At 38.3% G+C, this 19,135-nt stretch overlaps 4 protein-coding genes across 9 annotated transcripts; 2 read left to right on the top strand and 2 right to left on the bottom strand.

The window, feature by feature from the left end:
- Positions 1-180: 180 nt before the first annotated feature.
- On the bottom strand, positions 181-8,161 carry LOC124186284 (structural maintenance of chromosomes protein 6-like). 5 transcript variants are annotated; one of them, XM_046577835.1, is made up of 17 exons: positions 7,882-8,158; positions 6,440-6,638; positions 6,152-6,319; positions 5,518-5,753; positions 5,202-5,407; positions 4,800-4,997; positions 4,576-4,706; positions 4,339-4,479; positions 3,279-3,360; positions 2,987-3,200; positions 2,711-2,875; positions 2,290-2,477; positions 1,546-1,726; positions 1,300-1,392; positions 1,000-1,200; positions 764-897; positions 181-685 (listed from the first exon to the last, which is right to left on the bottom strand). In XM_046577835.1, exons 1-17 carry the CDS (start codon positions 7,969-7,971, stop codon positions 634-636), a joined length of 2,679 nt encoding a protein of 892 aa, XP_046433791.1. In that variant the 5' UTR covers positions 7,972-8,158; the 3' UTR covers positions 181-633. The 5 variants fall into 5 exon arrangements, with proteins under 5 accessions (XP_046433791.1, XP_046433792.1, XP_046433794.1 ...); XM_046577836.1 differs by having other exon boundaries at positions 196-685; positions 6,440-6,663; positions 7,882-7,928; XM_046577838.1 differs by lacking the exon at positions 4,339-4,479 and having other exon boundaries at positions 196-685; positions 7,882-8,161.
- Positions 8,162-9,192: 1,031 nt separating this feature from the next.
- On the top strand, positions 9,193-12,022 carry LOC124186289 (CDP-diacylglycerol--glycerol-3-phosphate 3-phosphatidyltransferase, mitochondrial). Its single transcript, XM_046577847.1, has 8 exons — positions 9,193-9,434; positions 9,654-9,858; positions 9,943-10,065; positions 10,178-10,455; positions 10,539-10,813; positions 10,917-11,153; positions 11,270-11,479; positions 11,569-12,022. Exons 1-8 carry the CDS (start codon positions 9,403-9,405, stop codon positions 11,769-11,771), a joined length of 1,563 nt encoding a protein of 520 aa, XP_046433803.1. The 5' UTR covers positions 9,193-9,402; the 3' UTR covers positions 11,772-12,022.
- A 360-nt stretch (positions 12,023-12,382) lies between these two features.
- Positions 12,383-18,571, bottom strand: LOC124186286 (DNA replication licensing factor Mcm5). Of its 2 annotated transcripts, none has more exons than XM_046577844.1 (9): positions 18,297-18,571; positions 17,585-17,840; positions 17,281-17,453; positions 16,859-17,196; positions 16,442-16,788; positions 15,921-16,354; positions 15,575-15,846; positions 15,250-15,511; positions 12,383-14,384 (listed from the first exon to the last, which is right to left on the bottom strand). In XM_046577844.1, exons 1-8 carry the CDS (start codon positions 18,449-18,451, stop codon positions 15,282-15,284), a joined length of 2,205 nt encoding a protein of 734 aa, XP_046433800.1. In that variant the 5' UTR covers positions 18,452-18,571; the 3' UTR covers positions 12,383-14,384; positions 15,250-15,281. The 2 variants fall into 2 exon arrangements, with proteins under 2 accessions (XP_046433800.1, XP_046433799.1); XM_046577843.1 differs by having other exon boundaries at positions 15,253-15,511.
- Positions 12,744-15,248, top strand: LOC124186291 (1,5-anhydro-D-fructose reductase-like). The gene is made up of 7 exons (XM_046577851.1): positions 12,744-12,879; positions 13,572-13,719; positions 13,853-14,017; positions 14,192-14,395; positions 14,467-14,583; positions 14,648-15,042; positions 15,133-15,248. The coding sequence occupies exons 1-7, from the start codon at positions 12,851-12,853 to the stop codon at positions 15,179-15,181; spliced, it is 1,107 nt and encodes a 368-aa protein (XP_046433807.1). The 5' UTR covers positions 12,744-12,850; the 3' UTR covers positions 15,182-15,248.
- Positions 18,572-19,135: the final 564 nt, after the last annotated feature.

Genomic DNA, 19,135 nt, shown 5'->3' with positions numbered 1-19,135 from the left:
TATTTTGTTTTTCTTCAAGTTACAGTATAAGGAATACAAGAGGTAGAGAGAAACTTGTTATATATCAGGTACAACAAGTTGAATAATTATTAACGTAAAAGTAGTAATATTATCACCTGGGCAAGGCACGCACTTGTGATGGGGTTGTAATTATCCATACTCTTCATAATTCATGCATGCACTTGTAATGGGGTTATATTTATCCATACTCTTCATAATTTATCACATTATTTTTCGCGTTCTTTTTGTTATTCCCTTGCTATGGTTCGATTGGTTAAAACATGTCGATGTATATTAACGTAGTATGAGCGATGTTACCTCCAGTGAAATTGCATAAAAAAGTAGAAAAAAATCATTAAAATCGTTATATGTCGATATATAAGCATTAGAATCACGTGAAATATTAATGTATGATTCGGGCCTGCAGACAGGTGATATTCATCTCTGCAAGAAATTAATATATGTATCTCTTATACGTGTAATTCTAAAACATACCTGAATAATTGCATTACTGTGTAAAACTCAGTATGTAAAATTTTTGGATTGAGTTAATCAGCTTATAAAAAATACGCTGATAAAGAAAACTTTAGTAAAATGGTCAACTTCTTCTTTTGTTTTTCCAATATATTCTGACTATTTATCACTCTGCGAGCTGGTTCCAGGCGTTTCCTGCAGTGCTGGTGGTCTATAAGAACATAAACAATGAGATACCTTTTGCGACTTTTGTCATATTCATTATAATTAACAAAACTATATAACTCACCTATGATAAGTTACGTGATCTGGGCGTATTGAATGAGAGTCGGTAAGCTGGTTGAAAATTATAAATTGGCGATCTGGGTGCTTCATGACATGTTCTAATACGATTTTATTTGCGAACTTTCCGATGACACTCTCCTATGAAATGATACAAAAGATAATATTAATTATACACATCATGCGAACATTACCAAGAGCAAAAAAATTACGAACATCAGGTGAACGATATTATTGACTCACCTGAGGAAAGTTGATATTGTCGATAATATAAAACGCGACATCCACGCAGCACTTCCAGAATGCTAAGGTAAATGCCAGAATGTAATACGATAGTAGTTCGCTATCCGGTATGTTAAAACATTTTTCTGCTTCTTTGTTTCCACCAAAAGAATTCATCGGAACTTGAAGCTTTTTTTTTCCCGAGTCGATAATGAGATAATTCTGTGTAAACAAATGAAGAAAAAACGTTGTTTTAATAAGAAAATAGCACGCCGTGTCCATATATGAAATACGTAGATACGGAACGAAAAAAGCGGATACCTTGCATCCTCCGATGTCTACCAAACGTCCAAACTCTTCTTGCATTGTTTTACAAATATCTTCTTCCATGTTGATCGACAGATTCAATGTTAACTGTGGAACAAATTGTAAATACAATATTAATAAGATATCGCAAAAAATTAGCAGTGAGAGAGAGAGAGAGAGAGGGGGGGGGGGGGGGGGAGAGGGAGAGAGAGACGTTTATTTACAATACGTTTATCAACAATAATAACTAAATCCACTCACTTGCATATGGTTTTTTTGGACGGCTTCCATATCATGTATAGATTTTAACGTTTCGTCAAACTCTTTCGATTTCTTCTCTAAATCAGCAGTCATTTGACGTATATACGACGCCTGCTGCTGCTTGGCTGCTGCGATACGCTTCTCTACTTGTTTTATCTCCTGATTGATTTCGACAGTAGATCTAAGTATTCAATAAACGTCAGAACGAATGTAACGATAATTAAAGACATTCACTTCATCTTACAGTACTTTCTCTACGGAAAATTAGCAAAAATAAAAATGAAAGAAATGAAATACTATTTCATTTTTCTACTGCGTTTGCTGAACTGGCTTCAGTTTATTTTTCGAATTTGATTCAACGAGTATCATTTACTAATAAGCAGATTTAATACTCCTACAAAAAATAATTAAATGTCATTGTTTTAAATTAAAGATCCAACAAATCTAATTGCATTCCTATATGCGAAACATGCACATCCCCTAGATACAGATCGCCTCACGTGATTTCTCCATTCAATGGTGAACTGTGCATCGGTGAGCACTAGTTAATTCCAACTTCAAGAATCAATTTTTCGAATGCCATTACAGACTTACCCTGTTGGCCAAGTGATTGGTACGGAGTTATGTTACAAATGCATTTATACGAAGCAATTGAGCTTTCAAAATACTTCTTGATATCAGTTTACAAAAATAATATCATGAAACATTAACTTTTAAGATTGAATGATGGCGAGCTTCATTTACCTTTGCGGATTCATGTCAGGACATAGTGTGGTAGCATCCGAAACTATTGACTCAATGGTGAAATTCTCTTTTTTCATATCTGCTTCCAAATTTTCTACAGTTCTCTGAAATTTTTGCAACTTGTTATCTATGGATATAGAGGCTTTACAAACCTTTACCAGAATCATTTTCTGAGCAGCAATCGATTTCTGAAATACAAATTTTAACAATGGTCAAATTGCTACTTTGTTAAGTCCGAGTATTTGGAAAAATTTATTGACAAGAGTTTATTTTCATGTTTTCTTTAAACGCAAGATTACAATGAAAAATTGTAAAAGTGGCAAATGAAAAAACAGGAAAAATAAACCCTGACGAAATATATTCCCTCAATAACGCAGCATAATAAACGAAACCTCTGCATTTATATGAAAAAAGCATTTACTCTGTATTTACTCCGATTTCCGTTCAGCTTATCATACGACGTATCGAATATTTTAATTTCATCCTCAAAAATGGCCACCTGCAGCTCTTTTTTTGCCTTCTTCAATTTTTTTTTAATGGTTGCATTATTATCAATTTTTTTCGTCAGATCTTGTATCGTGGCATTCTAAGGAAAATTTGTGACTATTATATAACACTGTCGCACAAGCCAGTACAGGTATTGGTAATTTTTCAGATATTTGTCTCGTTTACATGAGTCATGAATATATGAACTCACCAATTCTTCAAAAGTATCCGGCAGTGAAATATTATTGTTAGTGACGTCCATGGAATTAATTATATTTTGTTTTCTCGATTCATAGTTTGCGATTACCTCTTTAATTTGGTCCAAATCCGAATTTTTTGCTTCCAACTTTTTATTAGAGGATTCCTGCTGTGTCTTAAGATCATGATATGTTTCCATCATAGATTGAAGCTCATTTTGCATCTTGCTATATAATAGAAGAACAATGTATAGGTGAATGTATGGCAATTTAGTTAATTCAATTACTAATCACAGGATTACTCACTCCAAAACGATATCTATCAGGTGAATTCTGCTTTGTTCCGTACAGCAGTTAGCCACGAGAGTATTGGAGCTTCCCATCATATCTGTTAAAATATAAGTACATTACATACTGTACACTGACTGTAGAAAATCATACATTACATGATATAATGCATGCACGATATACAAGTGAACGTCTACGTGTGTGCATCCCCACTTCAACTATAGATGTGTGAGTGTAGAATGTGTGAGAAGGAGAGAGAGCTAGCGAGCTGTCTGAGGGATATATTGTTAAACATTACTTTAGATGATGTGAAGTAGAGTGTGTATGTTTGTATGTTTGTATATTTGCTGTTGGTTACGGTGTGTGGGTGTCAACTTATGTTTATGATTTGGATGACCTGAGAAACCGAACGCGTGAATAAAGGATTATTAGAGAGTACAGATAGAACCGTCGAACGAAACGTCTCGCGTACTGTATATTTTGCTTTGATTATTACGAATAAATACATTATTGTTAAGTCTAACAACCGATTGCTTAACTGCTCAAGTGACTGTGACTTTCCCATGTTTCCTTGCAATATCTAATAGATTTTCATATCCATATTCACGTAGAGGTTTAAATAACTGCAAATGAATTAATCACCACCAATCAAGTTGTTGATTAGTTTTGCTTTGATATCTAGGTCAATGAATATTATCTTTTACCCAGTAAGAATAAGTTGAGCAAATAATGTCAGGCATATTTTCGTCCCAAGAAAACTCTTGCAGAAGATTATGTAAGGTCTTTTTATGTTGGGAATTGTTCACATAAAATGCGCGTGATGTATTATGGTCAACATAATCTTCAACAACTGTCGCCCAATTAGGATCCTTTAGATTTACATACAATCCTGCGATAAAATAAAACTTGCAGACATGTTTGGTATGTAAATTAATATAAACGAAGAATAGACCCTATATTTATTGCACAGGTATGAAAAATGTAAACGTTTTCAGACCTTCTAATTTGCATGAAATTGAAGTGATTTAACCAACGGAATTTCAGGGTATTCAAAATTAGTGATTACGATAATAATTACCTGAAGGACCACATGGCTGTCTTTCAGAGCTTCTTTCACACTCTTCTACTGTGTTTAGCAATTCAGACATAGTAGACTCAGAGTTTCTATCTGGATTATCACGCATTTTCTGGAATCGTAGTAGCTTGCTGAATTTCTCATCTGTGCAATATTGCAGAAGAAAAAAATTAAGCGATTCGTATACGATGACTGTAAGATATTACCAAAAATACGATCTTAGACAAGTGACTCACTTACCCATACCCTTAATACTGAGCTCAAAATCAGCCTGCAATTGTTTCAAAGCTCTCTTCAGATCTTCTAGCTCACCACTAAGCTTTACTTTGATTTCCTCTTTCTCCTTTAATTTAGCCTCAATACGCATTAAGCTATTTAAAAGTTAGTCGACTTCATTTTGCTGTTTTCTGTTTTCAATTCGCTTAGAAATGTAAAAGTCACGTACTTATTTACAAAATACTCACTCAAACTTCCTTATTTCTTGTCTGTAAATGTTCATGTGCTTTTTCATCTTAGCTGTTTCCTTTTGCAATTTTTCTTTTTCCGTAATCCTTAAAGCAAGTTTTCTTTTATTGGAGGCAACGCGCCTTCCTAAATCATCTAATGCCCTAATATCTTTTTCAACCTTCTTGTGACGCTTCTGTAGTTTCATTATGTATTCTCTGTAAAGTTTGTTACTCATATCTATTAATCGGATAGGAAAAAATACGTTGGATCATTACTACCGCATCAGAATATAGTGTTTTTGTGCATAATAATAATTCCAAGATTGGAATCAAGTGTGAACACGAAATTATACAGAAATTTTTTTTTCCTGACTTGAAAGTACAATTATCAATTAAAATATTTATCTATGATGTTCGTACTTCTTTTTCCTCATTAATTCTTCCCATTGTTTCCGCTCTGCTTTCAATCCATCCATGACATCCTGAATTTTCTTTAAATCTTTGACCATCGACCATTGCAGTTGTTTTTTTAAATCTACCAAGTTCTCACGATCTACGATAGTTGATTGCTGCATTTCTTTCATCTCCTTGATCTTGGAAATTTCAATGTTCAAGAAATCCAATTGCTGGAAAAATCAAGGAATTAAGTTCATAACTTAAGCGCGGTAGAATTTTCCACTAGCTTGATATAAAGAAAACCCAAGATTGGTTTAATATTGATAATGGGTAATATCACCTTTTTTGTTTTATTCATTTTCAGTCTGTTCATAACGATGAAACTATCGTTGTCAATTGTCCTTAAACCTGAAGCGGTCATAAGATCTTCATAAAATTTTTTTGGATCGATAGTGGATAATTTCATTGACTCAATTTGGCTCATTGTCAGTACTGGGTGATCCCATTCAATATTCCTCATCGATTTAATTTGTTTTCGCAAGTCACTCACACTGATATCGACGGATTCTATGTCGTCTGAAAATTGCAACAATTTTTGCTTTTTACGGTGCTTTTATGAACCCTGTCAGAGTGGCCACAAATCGATCAGCTTATTGACTCTATATTCAATTCAAATTGAAGAAAAATATAATATTCAAAAACGCCCATTTGTTTTCTTAAGGAAAAAAAGCACTCTGACTTCTCAAAAAATCAGTCATAATTCCCATGATAGAAAACTTATATTTTCAGTTTTTTCAATGACCAAATAAAAAATCCCCTGACACGTCTCTAGATTTTCCCGGAGTATCGCTACCCTGCCCATAGAGAATTAAAATTTGAAACAATTTGGTGAGTCGCTTTACTGCCAAATGACTCATAAGGGGATAGGTTTCATCCCTTGGCATTAATACATCAAAAGTTTGACAAGAGATTACCTTTATCACTTAATAGCTTATACGTGCGATGATGCACATTGCCCCATGTCCTGATTGTACACTGGATTATGATATAATCCTCAGACGGATTTGATTTGTCGGACGACTCTTGTTTATTGCATAAAGTGATTCTGATTGTGGCAGGTAATTCCGTATTTTTAATAAAATCTAGATAAAAAAAAATATAAAAATTATTAAAAGCTACGAACACATAGCTTATAAAACAAGTACTTGCTCTTATGAGGTAAATGAAAGTTTGAAAAAAAATAGTGTTATCCATAGACATACCTCTGAGTGTACCGCCTCGACCTACTCTATTTAGTCCACCTCCAAGCCCAAGAGACAGAGCATGAAAAATGGTACTTTTGCCATGAAAATTCTTGGTCATAATGAAATTGACATTGTGGTTGAATTTAAGTTCCCAATTTTCGTAGTTCAGGAAATTATTCATGTACAATCTCATTATTTGCCCCGGATTTGCGACGTCCTATGGACATCAATTTTGCAAATGACTATTGCAGTAATCGGCGCGGCGATAAAACAAAAAACCTATTCATAAATTTCAGCCATAGATGATATTGGAACAAGCATTGTTACAGACAAGTTAAAAAAAACTGGGCGTTGCAGAAGTATTTTCAGATTTAGCCAAAGCCTTTGATACTGTTAATCGTGAAAAATGACAAAAATACTCGAGTGCATTTGACGGAGAAATAAAGAAATGGATTGAATTTTACGAATTTCCTACAGCAGCCCGTGCCATTTCTTTATTTCTGCGTTGAATGAAAATGTGTCTGAATGTTTTTATTCAGAATTCCGTACAGAATCGGACTGTTAAGCGTCTTTCCACGTTTAAGATAGGTTTATTAACTCCAATCCTTGGAGATATACATATACGACAACATCGTAATCGACTGGGACATTATCTTTCAGTGCCGATCTGCATGGCGGCCCAAGCAAGGCCTGTAATTTATTCAGTATTATTAGTAATATACACGTCTGTGTCATATACCTTACTATAAAATTATTATACCTATACTATAAAATAAACTAAGCACGCCGGCTATATCTTTTGTCCCCTGAACGCCTATAGTTATTGGTGCTGTGCCACCTATGGTTGGGGGACCATGCGCTAGAGGGAAAGAGAAAAGGAAGTGAGGGGTAGTTGCAGGTTGCCCCATCCTACATATCCCTATCCCGAGATCGCTAAAAAGAGATAACAGTATCAACTGTTTTTCGTGAACATAAGCAGAGATATTACTCGGCCCATGTGTCGCAGAGATGATTCTTCCGTAAGCCCAGTGTTAAAAATCCGATCTTCAACTATTTTGATTTAGCTTACTTAGTCGTTAACATGGTCTGAAATTTCGCATCAATGAGAATGAGTACTTTATCTATAGTATACTAAAAAATTATTTTTCTCTGTTCACATTCCGTTCGTGTTCCGAGCCACCTTAAATCAGTGGCCAGAGTGCGTATTTTTAGATACGGTACATCTTTGCCAGAATACAGCATTTTATTGAATTATTACGATGTAACGTGGTTTCAGGTGAATAAATAAATAAAAATAAATTGATTTGAACACACGCACTATTCGCTAACGATATATGCATGCCACGCCCAGGATAAACGCCGGCTTTATACGTGTGCGCATCGCGCGCGTCTTTTATTATTATATATTTATTCTCAGTTTATTGCGAACTTATTCGTGCGAAAAAATTGATGATATTTACCTCCTTCGCACAATCATTTTTTGTAAAGTTTGCGTACGCATGCTCTTTTCCGGTAAGGTCGAGTTTTAGTTTCTTCTTATCGGACGGCATTGTGAAACAACTAGTTGCTAACGCGTAAAATTATAACTGCGTAAATGCCTTGCCACCCATCTCAAAACCGCGCACGTACTTCGCGTATTCTTCAATCTTTTATCTCCTCATGCGTCACAGTCGATCCATCCAGGTATACGGCCTTCAAACGACCGGGGATTCCGCGAAATATGTATTTGATAAGATATAGGAACGACAAAACTGACCGCATCGGAAGTAGGTGGCGTTCGTTAATGTTTTTTTATTTATTTAATTTCTTTAAACTCCAACTTCCCTCTAGCTAGGTTCTAGTCCAGGAGAACAAAATAAAGTTCTATTCAGGAATAACGCAGGTTAGCCGATTTTTTTATAGGTTCATCACAGACGGACGAACGTTGAGCAATTTTTTTTTATCAGATACAACGCACCTGGAGATCTGAAAAAATTCACGGTGATGCCTTGGGGTGCTAAGAGATAGCTGATATCCTCCCCCCCCCCCCAATATTAATTACAACAACAATAAACAAAATAACACTTAAACACCGTTATCTCCGGTTCTAATCAAGATATTTATGTTTTTTTTTTTTTTTTTAATTGTAAAATGAAGGGCAAGTACATCCATCATAATATTTACAATAATATGAATATTCTCGGAGATATCTCTATTTGTTTAAAAGCAAAAAATTTCAAGTCGCCCAAAAATTATGATTTTCGAGTATAAAAATTTATTTTTTTTATTTATGGAAAGTACTAGTAACGAACTGACTCCAAGATTTTTCGGCAACCCGTGGGCCAATCAAATAAGAAAGGGCAGACGATGTACGGATTTTGGCTTGTCGCGGATTGTTGCTCAACTATATAACACAGCCAAAAAAGCCTTGCACGATAATTTTGAAGCCACTTCATATTACCTGTACCATGAGTTTCAAAGCCACACGTTGTTTATTCATCGATTTATAACAAGAAATGTAAATTTTTTTTTCCACGGCATTTTGCATTTTGCAACTAAACAAATAGAGGAAATTGATCTCACGATAGCTTGTTTTATCGAGAATGAGACGAACAACTTTTGTTCCAACAGTTTTCGTGTACAACCCACAACAAAGACGTTATTTAACAAAATGTGGGGTCTCAAAAGTTTAAACAATCGTTACGGACAAATCCGGACCTAACTTTTTGGGGGGTAGGTGAAAATATGTTCGTCCGTCTGTGATGAACCTATGAAAAAATCGGCTAACCTAAGTTCTTCCTGAATAGAAGTCAGTCGATTTTATAGCTTATTCGTCTGGGACTAATAGTTGGTTTGGTGATCGAGGTGATCGATTTGAACAGTTGCGTCAGTGGGACGTTTAGTTGCGCGTGACTCTGTTCCGTGGACGGTTGCCGTTCGATTTAAGTTGTTTGGTACTAAATGTGTCTTGACTATTAACGCGTTGGCAAAGTTTAGTTCTAATGAAACATTTAATTTTACGAACGTTGAAAAGGTGGGTGAGAAAACAATTTCAGCTCATCACCGTCCCGTTGTTTTACGTATTTCAATTTAAATTTCGCAATTTCATCTTGACCTTGCCCAACCTAACCCTATAATCCGAAATCAGGAAGTCAAACATCGAGTTGCGATTTTTGAATTTGAAAATTTTTAGCAGCATCATGGAATTGATATTCAAAAGTGGTTTTAAGTGCTGCATTAAATGACGTTACAGATTTTACAATCTCAAAAATACTCGTGGAAATTTGCTACTTAACCCACGGCCTAATGCCTCGAGTACTTGCATTGCCAGGTGTAAAACAGAAATAGCCATGCTTGATGACGAGAAATATGTCGAGGTCGAGGCTACCTCTTGTGAGATGAACAGTCTCACCTGGCTTCATAAGGCTTCTCCAGGATTTCCTACTAATGGTTCGAAGGTAGCAAAGAAATTAAAAAAATAGTACCTTTGCTGTTTGAAGCGATACCAGCAATGTACAGTTTATGCTCGCTACTTGTTCCAGATCACAGTTGTTCACGAACCAAGTGCGTTCTACAACTTGTTACTCGATAAATGCCACACTGCTCAGAAAAGAATCACTCTAGCTTCTCTGTACCTCGGAACTGGAGAGCTTGAATCAAACTTGGTCAGTATTCAACTATCCAAGTAGATGTCAGAAGAACTTCATAACTTCCCATCATTCGTTAGTTAAGCCTGACTGACTATTAGCTAACTCATCGACTTGATTTCGGAATCAGGTCGCGGCCTTAGGGGATAACTTGGAAAGGAGCAATGGTACAGTGAAGATAAATATTCTGCTGGACTACACGAGGGGCTCAAGAGGGAAGCAAAACTCACGAACGATGCTTCAACCTCTGCTGAAAGGTCGGTGGGGTAAATCGTGCAGCGTAGCTCTTTACCACACTCCAAAGCTGCGTGGTATTTTGAAGGCTCTGATACCAGATCGATTTAACGAACTTGTGGGCCTGCAGCATATGAAACTGTACCTGTTTGATGATACTTTGATAATCAGTGGGTGAGTTGAGGGATTCAAGAGGATAAAGGCGATACGATGGTTGAAAATTACCCTAATTGCGTTTGTTTTGATATTTATTTTAGAGCAAACTTGAGTCACGACTATTTCACCAATCGTCAAGACAGATACATTGTTATAGAAGACTGTAAAGAGTTGTGCGATTTTTATTCCAAACTGGTTGAGAGAGTCAGCGAATTCAGTTTCAAACTGGAATCCAACGGCACAACGACGTTCAAATCGGAAGAAAACATACATCCCTACAAAGGGAGACGGAAAAACTTCACCGATGCTGCCGCGAGGAATATAAAATCCCTGTTTCACGAGGAGATGGAAAAAAGATCAGAGATTACGAAACACGGTAAAAGAAAAAGGATATAACCGTGTACTAGAGGATAAAAATATTATTGGAAGTCTACCAGTTCAAAATAATTTCACAGAACCAATTTTTCAAGCACTAATAGATGGAATCTCGGAATATGATACATGGATATTTCCTCTAATCGAAATGGGCCAGTTGAACATCAGGCATGACAGCGAAGTGACATTAAGGCTTCTTCAGACGGCGCAGTCAGGCGCTACGCTTAAACTTGCGACCGGTTACTTTAACCTGATCCCTATGTACAGAAAAGCTTTGCTCAATGATTGCAAAGCAACATGTCACCTACTCACCGCTCACCCAACTGCGAATGGATTTTACGGTAAGCCGATGAGGCATTGAAGTATAAATTGATTGAATTGAACAATTTTTCTACTAAAAATAGTTGCACTTTGTTTATAAATACCTAATCGATACCTTCAAACTTGTGATTTTTAGGTGCTAAAGGAATCGCTGGCGGCATTCCGTTGGCTTACACAAAAATTGAAGAATCGTTTTACAAATCCTGTGTGAGGAGCGGACAGAAAGATAGAGTTACACTTTGGGAATTTGTCCGCTCAGGGTGGACCTATCACGCCAAAGGCCTTTGGTATTCCCTTCCTGGAGAACAAAAGCCCTGTTTGACGCTTATCGGATCACCGAATTTCGGTAAATTCAGCCCAAGTGTTTTTTGATTCTCAAATAACACTGAAAAATTGGTTAGTCAGTTAATTTTTTTTTGTATCAAATTTTAATAGGGTACAGATCGGTTAGGAAAGACTTGGAGACTCAAGTAGCGCTTATCACGCGAAACGAGGACCTACAGACGGCACTAGAAGCGGAACACACGCGTCTATTTTCGCGTGCAAAACCCGTTGACGGTAGAACTTTTAAGGCACGAGATCGAGTTGTTCCAACGTGGGTCGTCGCCATGGTTGTTTTATTCCGCTATTTCTTTTAATTAAGTGTAGTCACGTCTTAAAAAGAGTCTAGTTATTTACACGCGTGCACATACTGTGTATGTGACGTGAGGTAATTGTAACGGCACAATTGACCTCGGTATAAAATTAGGGTGTTGTGCTTACAATGTTATAAATATGCATTGTGAGTTGAACTTGCATATTATTTCGCTGTACTCTGTTAGAAATCATTGAAGTATTGTATTGTTGATAGTTTTAATTTATTTTTCAAAATAATCTAATTTTCCTACTAGCAGTGTGTCAATTTATTACCCCCCCCCCCCCCCCCCCATAATTTTATAGTTACCAGAGTATTTGATTTTCATTTTTTGCATTTTCATTACCTACAGCATGGAAACACGATCGCCCAATCACAGATAATTAAATCAACTAAAAAAGATTTCATATGTAATTTGAAATAAATGAAACAATCAACCAAAGAATGCTGATCAAACTAATCGACACGGTTCAGAAATTTACCATCCTTCTGATTAGCTTCTTAGTCTTGTCGATAGATACTACAAGACTTGTTACATTCTCTGGTATGTATTAAATGTAGTTCTTTATGTAACTCTTAGAATCCCATCATAAATTAATACAATGTATGAACATATTCTTATGACATTGGGTCAACTGTTTATTAAAATGATGTATTAAACCTGCTTACATGGAGAGGTGAGAGAAGATTAGAATCGATGAATCAAACTACATGGATCATTTACAAGAAGCCTCGATACGCGGATACGTATTTCGATCAACTCTTTGGCAAATCAAGCGCTTTTTTCAAGTCACTTTCCTTGATCGGCGATTCGTTTGACATATTTTTAGCAAATTGCAAGGAAGTTACACCTGCACTTGGCTCCCGTTTACTGCCCCAATGTTCGCTCTGTTGCATTCGCCACCATATGTAAAATTCAATAGCCAAAACCGGGCAAGCGATGAGTTCGAACCGATGTGCCCTTAGGAAGTGGCTGAAGTTCGACATGGTTGATTTCAAAGAGGATATCCAGTCAAGCCGGAATGACGTGAAACATAACCTCGGGAGTTGGGTCTTGGCGAAGGTTCTTTCGAATAGCTGACGATGATTTATCGCATCTCGAACAGAATGTGGTGTGTACGATCCGAATTTGGTTACTTCTTTTCAAGTGTCTCGCTTTGCTTTCCAATTGAACTTGCTATTGTTGAATCCGTTGAAACGAAAAATCAAATTCACGCGTTGAAGAAAACTTTACGTAATTCGCAGTTTTTCCCTCTCGCTGATATATCATTGAGCTTTTTTAACACTACCCATGGAAGTAGCACCTAATGCTCTGTACTATGATTGGCTAAGCGTGTTTCCTGAACCAGTCACGGCGCAGAGCAAGACTGGCAGTGCAATTTGTTTCATCCGCCATCTGTCGTCGACGTGACGAACCGTTAAACGTCAGGGACTGGCGCGGCGCCAGTATTTCAAAACTTAGTCAAACGCAAACATCAAACTTTTACGATGGTTAAAAATAGCGCTTAACGGAACGCAGAATCCGCGATAGAACAAGCAGATTGATCAACGTAGTTTGAATGTTATTTAAACAATACTTAGTAACCGGTATAAATCGCAATCGTTGCCTGGTAAATCGCACAGGCAACAAAACGGTGATTAACCGATCCTACTGTCCATCGTCATTTAAATCGGAGCTGAAACGCTTATTGATTTAGGTACAAATTAAATTGCATACCCTCCTATGTTGAACAGGCATACATATAATTTTTTGCACAAGCCCAGCGTGGCTAAAAATAATCGAGTTATGCAACACGTTTTTCAGGAGGAATACTTCCGGACTTGGAATCGGGTTATCCGCTATCCTATCACTGCATTATTCGAAGGGAATACCGGCGGCTGCAACAGCGATGCAAAATATACGGTTGTCATCGAACTTCGAGATTCCGACAGTCGGACTTGGGACATGGCAGGTGATTGTGTTACGTCTTCTCGGTAAATTGTAACACAAAAAATTTTGCGACACGTGGTCTACAAACATTAAAGATCGTCAATTGATCATTTCATAAAATTTGATAACAGTCCCGAAAAATATTTATATTTCAGTCAGGGCCCGAGGAAATTGAAAAGGCCGTCGAAGCCGCGCTGGAAAACGGGTACAGGCATATCGACACGGCTTTCAATTACAATAATGAAGAGGCCATTGGACGAAGCTTGAAAAAATGGTTTGACAAGGGCGGTCAACGTCGCGATCTCTTCATTACGTCAAAAGTGTGAATCTCTTGAGTATCTTATTTCGTTTATTGAATACTCGGATTAATTTTTTTTATGAAGTACAAGATATCATTCAGTATAGAAAAGAAAATACATACGGAGTACGGGACATTCATGGACGTCTGCGGCTACGCCACTACGATATTTCCATAGTTTGAAATTATTTTGTAGCTCCCCCATTACGGAAACAGACCAGGCGACGTTGAGAAGTTCATGAAATTGTCATTGGAAAAGCTACAACTTGATTACTTAGACATGTACTTGATCCACATGCCATTTGCATTTGTTAAGGACCCCAATGGATACGCTCCGACGATTGATCCAGACGGTTTTTACAAGCTGGATCTAAACACGGACCCCGTCTCTGTATGGAAGGTAAGAGAAATGATTGATGTAAGAAAAAATCAAGCCGTGAATTCTCAAAATAATTTTCATCGTTTGCACAGGAAATGGAAAAACAGGTTAAAAATGGTAGAGCAAAATCGATCGGATTGAGCAATTTCAATGATAAACAATTAACGGAAATTTGGGATAATGCTGACATAAAACCAAGTAACTTACAGGTAAAACAGAAATAAAATATATTATAATTTCAAAGAACAAAACCCGTTATAATTTCAATCGCAGATCGAGCTCCACGCCTATCAGCAACAAAAGCGATTGCGCGAGCTGTGCAAAGGGTACAACATCGCGGTGACCGCTTACAGTCCGCTGGCCTCACCCGGAGCGAAAACTCATTTTCAAACAAAGTACAATTACAACGCGGAGAAGTTTCCCGATCTTCTGGGTCATCCGGTCGTTAAAGAAATTGCCGCGGCTCACAGCAAGACGACGGCTCAAGTTTTGCTGCGCCACCTTGTGCAGGCGGGCGTCGTTGTTATACCGAAAAGTGCCAGTCCCCAGCGGATCAAGGAAAACATCGATCTATTCGATTTCGAACTAACACAAACCGAGATGAACTCGCTAGACGTGCTGGATCGCGGTGTGGAAGGGAGAATTTTTCACTTTCTGTTCTTTAAGGGGTGAGTAGAAAAAAGTGAAACTTTTTTCAATTCGAAGATTCTTCTTGATTTCCGTCATCAACTTGTCCCCTTGTTACCTGCTTTTTTCAGGGTCGAAAAACATCCGCATTACCCGTTTAAGGACGAGTTGGACCATTAACAAATAGTTCAGAATCTTGCCGTAATAAAAATGAACTGTAAAATAAAACGAACATTAAAAAAATTTACCACCTGTGTGCATCTCTCTAATGGCGTGTAGTTTAAGAAAGCCTGTAGAGCATTTTTCGCTGCATGCGATGCTGTAGTTCGCCGCGTCTTATCATCGTGTGAATAACTTTGTAGATTGCGCGTTCGGGATATTTTTGTTTGGTGAAATCGGCAACGATATTCTGCTCAGACACTTGAGATCCAATAGCGAAACGCCGTTTCAGTTGTTTCTCAATCTGCGTCAACATCTCGTGCTCCTCGTCCGTTGTAAAGCCTTCCGCTCCTAAACAAGCGCGAATTTAAGTAGAAACATGTTAAATACAATTAAATTTTTTTTGCAACTTACCATCCAAAGATCCGCTCATGGCAGCATCCAGCGTCGACACTTGAAAGAGCCTGAGGGCCTCGTTGACGTGATTTTCGGTGGCAAACGACTGTAGCCTCATTTTAGCAAGTGATTCTGTTATTCTGATGATGGCTTCGAGCTGACGAACGGTTATTGGTATGGACGGTCGCTTTTCGGTGTCTTTTTCGTGCTCCCTAGTACCGCTGCGCATCATAACATAACGATTCTTCAACTTCTCGCCAGCTTCCTTGCTTATTCTTGGGCCGCATTTCCTATGAATCAATTAGTAGTTAAAAAACGATTACGAAAATTTAACTCTGCTCGAAAAAGTATGTGAAGCACTCACGTTCGGCAGTAATGAATGTATTTCTTGATTAGGTTCAATGATAATTCGCCGTCAGCTTGTTGCTCGGTGATCTGACCGGCGTTGGTGTGTATTTTCATCACGTGCTTAGCCAGTGTGATATCCTTGGCCTGATCGTGTTCATCTTTGACAATAAAGATCATGTCGAATCTGGACAATATGGTAGGCATGAAGTCGATGTTCTCCTCGCCCTTGGTGTCATCCCATCTGCCAAATATCGAATTGGCTGCGGCAAGAACCGAGCATCGCGAATTCAGGGTCGTCGTTATCCCAGCTTTCGCTATCGATATTGTTTGCTGTTCCATCGCCTCGTGAATCGCGACTCTGTCATCCTCCTTCATCTTATCGAACTCGTCTATACAGACGACTCCACCATCGGCCAACACCATTGCTCCACCTTCCATGACGAAATTTCTCTAAGGAATATCGATCAACAGCTGTAATTAGGGTACAAAAAAAAAAGGCGGAAGAAAGGGGGGGGGGGACTGTTGAAAGCTATTCACCGTCGATGGATCGCGCGTAACGGACGCGGTGAGACCTGCGGCCGAACTACCCTTTCCTGAAGTGTAAACGGCAACGGGAGCAACGCGTTCAACGAATTTTAGGAGCTGGGATTTGGCCGTTCCAGGATCGCCGAGCATGAGAATGTTGATGTCGCCCCTGCGGCACAAGCCGTCGGGCATTTTCTTTCTCGAGCCGCCGAAGAGCAGACAGCCGATGGCCTTCTTCATGTCCTCAGCGCCGAAAATGCTCGGCGCAATGCTTCTAGATATCCTATCATAGATTTCAGGATCGGCAGCCAGACGGCGAAACACGTCCTCCTCGGCCGCGGTAAACGGCGCTTGCGTACCTGATGAGGTGACGAAAGATATCAGATGATAGCTCAGAATTGAATAAGGCAAAATTAAACGACCGCTCACCACTTCCAGTGTTGTCACCGTCCACGGAAATCCCCACGACTCTGATATACGGCGCTCGAACGCCTACTGCTGCCTTGTTCCTTGTTTCGCGTCGTCCTCCAGTCTTATCGATTTTCTTTATCGAATAAATGCCGAGTATGAGGACTCTGTTTCCTGGCACAACTCTTTCGCACAAATAGCGGTCGCAATAGAGCTGCAAGTGCCTGGGCACTTCACCCTGGGGAATATTGTCCGGTAATTCTTGCAGCTTTAGCACCTGGAAGTCGACGCATCGGCACTTATCTGGTATTATGAAGTACGGATCCAACGGGCACTTTAAGGCTGTTCCTGTCTGCTGACTGGTATGAAATTAAATGATTAGAATTGCTTTTTACTCGAGGTAGGTAGATTATCTTCATCGCGATCAAGGAAATAATACCAACGTGTTGCATTTCCGTGGCATTTGGTAACCCTCAAAGCCTGGTTGAATGGCTATGTCAGGCACGACGTTTCTGCAGGTTCGACATTGTATCGCGATTCTTGTCGCCTTTGCCCTGATTCCTGATGCAGATATTACGATTCCAGGTACTTTAACGAGCTTGGAGACAACATCGTGCTGTAAATAACAGATGTTTGTATTAGTGGCAGAAAAAACACAGCAGCACAATCATCTTTGCTGGAATTCAACGTTGAAATTGAGAAGACCACCGTTTTGCACGAGATTGAAATAAATCTACATGCGCGTACCTTCATCCCCCTGAAAGGAGTAGCGTTTGCATCGGATGAAAGGAGAACCTGAATGTCCTCGACCTTTTCTTCATCCTGAGGTCTAGGTGCGGTGAGTTCGTCAGCAACATCAGTGGCAGCCTCCTCGAAAACTGGTAAATAATCAAGGGGCTGTTTATATATTTTCTCTGCGAGGGATTCATCGAATGCAGCCAAGTCCTCGAGATTCACTTCGACCCAATACCGACCCAAATTATAGTTCCGTTTCAAGGCATCCCTGCAAACGACGTCGAAATTAACTAACGATAACAAAAACTATTGGCAAATCTTCGATCGAGCAAATGTATCATCTTTATTCAAGACTAGCTTTAAAACCCTCGCTCGCTAAAGCTCGCTCGGGGTCGGATACGTCTGAATAGACGTAAGAACCTACGACTGTGCAATGAATTCTATACATCGCAAACCATCTCAGTCGGTATGCCCTTAAATTGAGAAACGAAAATCATTAAAAAAAATTCAACAATGATAAAACTTGGTCAAAATCACCAGGTCAAGGACCCGGACAGCCAGAACTACGGAGTGCTTGTCAACCGAATATCCAAATTTTGATTCCGAATTTTAATTTAATATACTATGTATGATGTATGATGATGTATGATATAATATGATATGATGATATGATATTATAACATGATATGACGTATGATGTATGATTTTAGCTGAGCAAGCTTACCGATATTTGTAGTTAAAATTGCCCTCGTGAAATTGCCGGATAAACTCCTTGAACTTCTGTTTGCACTGTTTTAATTTTAGCTGCTTTCCATCGTCCGGTTCTTCGGTCGAAAAATGTTCCACAAAGAATGTATCTGGCCGATCAAACCCCTCCATCGTTATTATTGCTCGCTAACTACAAGTCTTTTATACAGACGCCTATTTTTATTGTAACACGAAATATGCACAAACAACAGGTCAGGTTAGGTTAACTTTGACGAGCCCCCGTTTTTTCGCGGGAAAACAAAAACCAATCGCGAGTCGTCGTCGCCATGTTGCGGCTTTTATCTAATCTGATTGGCTCCCAACTATTGAAAAGATCTGGAAAAATTATGGAGACAATCAGGCAACACTATCGGCCATGTTGGCTTTTTTTTCGTCATCTGATTGGCTCTATAGTCGCCATTTTTTATTTTATCGGAATCCTGTAAGGAGCGGGAAGAACGACCAGACATTTTTGAATCTTGAACAAAATGCATGTTTCAAATATTCAAAATGAATCAATATGATTAATTAATTATATCATCAAAGAATTTCTTTTACCGGTAACGCTTGAAGCTTGTTTTTAAGCTTCATCTATGAGTTTGCGTACAATTAAATAATTGGAACTGGATGACAAATGTTCTTGCTATAATAATTATTCATGATCATTTCTTTTGACAAAGTGTCGATGTTTTGCATTTACCGAAAAAATTGCATTCTCTAAACTACATATTTTTTTCTTTAATGAATATCCCTCCGGATCAAGAAATTGCAAAATGTTCCGATTTGAACACTGCTACTGTGTCAGCTGCGACGTTT

This window comes from Neodiprion fabricii, chromosome 7, assembly GCF_021155785.1.
Source record: "Neodiprion fabricii isolate iyNeoFabr1 chromosome 7, iyNeoFabr1.1, whole genome shotgun sequence".
Classification (NCBI taxonomy): domain Eukaryota; kingdom Metazoa; phylum Arthropoda; class Insecta; order Hymenoptera; family Diprionidae; genus Neodiprion; species Neodiprion fabricii.
Note: the sequence above shows the minus strand (reverse complement) of the source record. Positions and strands in the feature narration are given on the sequence as shown.